The sequence below is a fragment of the Orycteropus afer genome, unplaced genomic scaffold, assembly GCF_000298275.1.
Source record: "Orycteropus afer afer isolate SDZICR_OR568_19922 unplaced genomic scaffold, OryAfe1.0 scaffold00147, whole genome shotgun sequence".
NCBI lineage: Eukaryota > Metazoa > Chordata > Mammalia > Tubulidentata > Orycteropodidae > Orycteropus > Orycteropus afer.
In genome coordinates, this window is record NW_006921734.1 from 2,310,249 (window position 1) to 2,315,310 (window position 5,062).

The following is a 5,062-nucleotide window of genomic DNA, read 5'->3' on the forward strand; positions in this document are numbered from 1 at the left end:
CTGTACCCCTTTGCCCTGGTGCTACTCCACCCCATATTTTTCTATAAAAATGTGACAGTAATGGAGCACGAGGTCTTTTGCTAAGGCCACTATGTTGGCAAAAGCAGGGACCCTAGCTTGAGCTAGCAAATAAACTTTCCTTTTGTATTTGCATTGTCGTGTGTTGGCAAATTCCTTGTGCCGAACAACTCCTTCATAACCTGGGCCCAACACAACCTGTTCTTAAGAAGGCAAACTAGAGATGATGATGGCCTAGGAAACAAGGTAGATACTTGTAATAAGAGGAATAGATACATGTTCCAGGAATTCAGGGATGGGAGATGTTCTTTTGATTTGGGAAACTAGAAACATGTAAATGGAAATGGCAGCACTTGAGTTGGACTTTGATAGGAGAGTAAGATTTAGAAATTAAAGACAGAGATAATATTAAGAGAGAGTCTTCCAAATGAAGAAATAAAAGTAGAAATAAAAGATGAGTAAATAAAACAAGTTTCATTATGCTTGAAGACTAAAAGTAATGTTGGAAGGTAGTAAAATCCTCATATGACAAAGGTAACTTGGGGGCACATTTTGATGAGGGTTGAAAATGCTTGGAATCAATTCCATAAGAAATAGGGACTAACTGAACTATTTTGAGGTAGAGAATGGCATATTCAGAGGTTTATTTCAGAAAGATTAATCTGGATTATGAGAGAAACTAAACTCACTGCTGTTGAGTTGACTGCATCTCATAGCGAACCCTCCTTGGGTTTCCAAGGCAGTATCACTATGGAAGTAGATAGCCCAATCTTCCTTCTGAGGAGTGCCTGGTGGGTTTGAACCACCAGCCTTCTCATTAGCAGTCAAATGCCTTAGGCACTGTGCCGTAAAAATTGTCAACTCTTCTGTAGTGTGGAGATACAACTGTCTCTGACATGCAATTACTTTATATGTTATACAAAATAAGCAATGAATATATTCATTGTCATGGCTTTTCTCAGCTGATCAGTTTTCTTGTAATTGCATTTTTATTCAGTCCTGGATTTTATTTCCTAACATAGACATATTAGGGAAGCAAGACATGTCATCGGGAAGACTAATCACTAGGAAAGGATATCATAGTGCATAAAATAGATGGCCAATGTAGAGGGCCAACAAAGATGTGGAACCCTCAATGCCATGGAATGACACAATAGCCACAACACTAGACTCAAACATACCAACAATCATGAAGATGCTTCAAGACCAGACAACATTTAGTTTTGTTATGCATAAAGGTGCCCTGAGTCAGAGCCAACCTGATAGCACCTAACAAGAAACATAGGCATTATCTTTAATAACCTGCCATTTTCAGTAATTAGTCTGATCTTATACTTTAATCACTAGGGAGAGTTCAGGGGTCTTAGTCATTCATTCCAGCCTAACATCTGAAAAGGGCCAAGGAAAAATATTGATCTCTCAGACAAAATACAATCCCACAGGGCAAGAGAGGTAGGAGAAGAATGAATTAGGAAGAGACATGGACAATGATGGCTCTAAACTTCTCACAGATGTGCTAGGACAAGAAATCAACTATGGTTATTGATAAACATGTCACCCTTCTATTATTTACCTAACAGGAGAAAATAAAAATAAATCAAATCAAACAAAAACAAAAAAGGACACTTTAGCCTAACTAGTGACAAGGACACTTCAATTTCCATGTGTAATGGTTAGAAGTACAGGTTCCAGTGTGAGAATCTGGCTCTGCGATTTACGATCTATATCACTTGTCCAAGTTACTGGAAAATTCTATGCCTGAGTTTCTCATCTTCAAAATGAGGCCACTAATTGTATCTTCTTGAAGGGTTCTGTGAAGATTAAGTGAGTTAATATGTGTAAAGCCCTTAGAATATTGCCTGGCACAGAATAAGCACCTAATAAATGTAATCATTATCAAAATTATCATCATCTCCATAATACTGGTGATTCATGTCACCCACTCACACATATTTTTGTCATGTAGACATATTTGCATAGCTTTGCATAGCTTAGAATATGGATTTGTTATTATAATTCAGTTATTCAATGTTAATATCTTGGTCAACTGCATTTTCTTTCTTGATAACTCAGATTGTTTTTAAATATCTAAATGAAACTGCCTCTTTTTTAACCCTGCAAATGTCCCAGTAGTTGTTCTTCTCTAACAGCAACTTTCTATCTGTTCTTTTACCTTTCTCCTTCCACCTCCATTTCCCACATTTTGTTCAGAATTAATGGTTTAGATTATATGTAGACATCATCAAAGTCCCAGGACCTGTGACACAACCATGTCCTAGTGCACAATGATTGCTCAGGACTACAAACACACTGACAGCACTACATGCCAACACAACTCCCATCTCTGCACACAACATTCACTCATCTAGGTCTGTGTCATCATAATGGGGCTGGGGTTAGGTAAAAGGAGAAATGAGGGTTAGAGTCCTTTTCCTCTAACTCTTTTCTCTTACTTCCAACTAAAGTTATGGTTGTGGTAAAATGCCAAGAAGGATCAGAGAGGCACCCATAGGAAAGGTATGAAGGGTCATGTGATTAAGAAGCAAGAGAAATCTTTGATGTTCACAAGTTGTCTGGCTAAGTGCTCAAAGTCTGGAGACTCACTTAATGGTATACGCAGAGGGCTCTCACCCTGCTCCAGTCAATAAGGTCAAGCAAGACCATCAGAGCTCTTACATACCCTCTTCTAGACCTCCGTCCAGGTGTCAGAGACCCCAAAATTCCCTTTCCAAGTGGCTCAGTCCTGCTTTCAGGGCCTGCTCAGATCTCTTCCCCAGGTCCAGGATAATAATTTATGCAGTATGGCCAGAGCTTGAATGTGTGGACCTGGGCATCCACACATGTGAATTTAAAGCCCCTTGCAGTGCATGACAGAGCCAGAGATGTGGAAAGAATGGAGCAGGCTGCAAGCTACAACCAGGGGCTACAGGCCAGCTTCCCCATGCTGCCATATTACAGCAAAGAACTCTGAAGAACCCAAGAATTATAAATTCAAACCAGGCCTACACAGTCATTGTGAAAATAAGAAAAATAACTTAACATTTTGTTTGTTTGATTGTTGTTGTTGTTGTTGTTGTTATATGCCGTCAAGTCGGCCCCGACTCATAGCAACCCCTCCTTGGGTTTCCGAGGCAGTATCACTACGGAAGTAGGATTGCCCAACCTTCCTTCTGAGGAGTGGCTGATGGGTTTGAACCGCCAGCCTTCTGGTTAGCAGTCAAGTGCCTTAGGCACTATGCTACCAGAGCTCCTTTTGTTTGATTAGTAACATTTTAATATTTACACATGGTGACCCCATTTGTACTCTTCAACAAATGAGTGTTTGCCTGGATAGTCAGTGGCCTAAAAGGATTGGGGGTCATGGATCTGGAGAACTTTATCCCAACTAACAATACTAGGACCAACAGAGCTGTTGCTGTTGTTGTTGTTATGTGCCGTTGAGTCAGACTCGACTCATAGTGACCCCTCCTTGGGTTTCCAAGGCAGTATCACTATGGAAGTAGATTGCCCCATCTTCCTTCTGAGGAGTGGCTGGTGGGTTTGAACCACCAGCCTTCTGGTTAGCAGTCAAGTGCCTTAGACACTATGCTATGCTACCAGAGCTAAGCACTATAAAATGTGTAGATGTTTCAATCAAATACCTTTGTAACTCAGCAGCTAGCACAGTGACTGGTAAATATTTGTTGAATGAAAATGAAGGAATGAATGAATTTAGAAACTTTCCCAAAGGCTCAGACTACTTTAGAAACTTGACTACAGCCTTCCCTTTGGCAACAGAATTACTGCTAATACATGCAGGTGCCTTGTGCATGAGAAGCAATGAAGCTAATGAACAATAGCAATAGCTTTGAAATTTGCATAAAATGCAAATAGAAAGAACTATTTTCCGCTTTTTAGCAACACACCCAGGTACCCACATGTGTAAACCAGGGATGCTACACTTGGAAATAAGTGCCACTTATGCTCAGCTCCTTGATTACATATTCAAATAAATGTACACAGTTTTATTTGAATGTGTAATCCTATGTGAATGGGAACATTCAGACAAACTCATTTGCTCCATTTATTTAGATCTCTGATGGCTCATTCTAGTAAAATGCATGCACTTTCCTCATTTTTCTTTCTAAACTATTAACTGGAAGAAACGTAATTTAAAGCATTTTGTTAAAATAGCATTAAGAATGGTGTAGTTTTTTTTTCCCCCTTTCTTTCTAGTGCTCTTACAATGAACAGTGACACATAGAAATGAATGTATCTCCATAAAGCTCAATACACATTATGTATAAACTCAGTAACATTCTACTGAGTAAAAAGTCCTCATCTATAGCAATACATATATATTTTATGTATCAAGAAAAATAAATGGATTTCACTAAAACTAAAGGGGAAAATGATGCTTTCTTGCTTCCCCTAATGCCTTCATATTTATAGACAGCAGGACTGGATGGGTGAAGATCTCCTAAAGTTCTATAAGGGTTTACATGCCATTAAAAAAAAAAAACCCTACTGCTATCCAGAGATTCTGACTCATAGCATTTCTATAGGAGTAGAACTGCCCCCATAGGGTTTCCAAGGCTGTAAATCTTTATGCAAGCAGACTGCTTAATCTGTCTCCTACAGAGTAACTAATGGGTTCAAACTGTTAAACTTTGCTTAGCAGCTGAATGCTTGAACCACTGTGCCCCCAGAGCTCCTTAGCATGTGATAGAATAAATAAATAAAGCACAAGGAAATTTTAAAAATCATTTTTATGGGGTAAACGGGCTTTTCTAAACCTTATAACGATATTCAAGAGCCACCGATATGAAGAGGGACATGATAGGACCCAAGTTTCCAGAAGGCTAATTTTGAGAACCGTGATTGTATAAAAGGTAAAATAGAACAGAGACTGGGAGGGAAGGGATCTGTCCTGTAATAGTTTCAGTGAGAGTAATAATGGCCTGGAATGGGGTCCCAGAAATAGACAAAGAGAGAAGGGGATGTGGTCAGCAGATATTGATTATGGAGGAAGAGGATTGGCAATCAAGCAGGTATCAACACTGCC

General features: G+C 39.3%; 1 protein-coding gene across 1 annotated transcript in view; it reads left to right on the plus strand.

The window, feature by feature from the left end:
* The window catches only part of LOC103201350, an 11,043-nt gene extending 6,789 nt beyond the window's left edge, over positions 1–4,254 (plus strand). The window contains 1 exon segment of the mRNA XM_042781671.1: positions 4,234–4,254. Coding sequence (XP_042637605.1) covers positions 4,234–4,254 — 21 coding nt within the window.
* Positions 4,255–5,062: the final 808 nt, after the last annotated feature.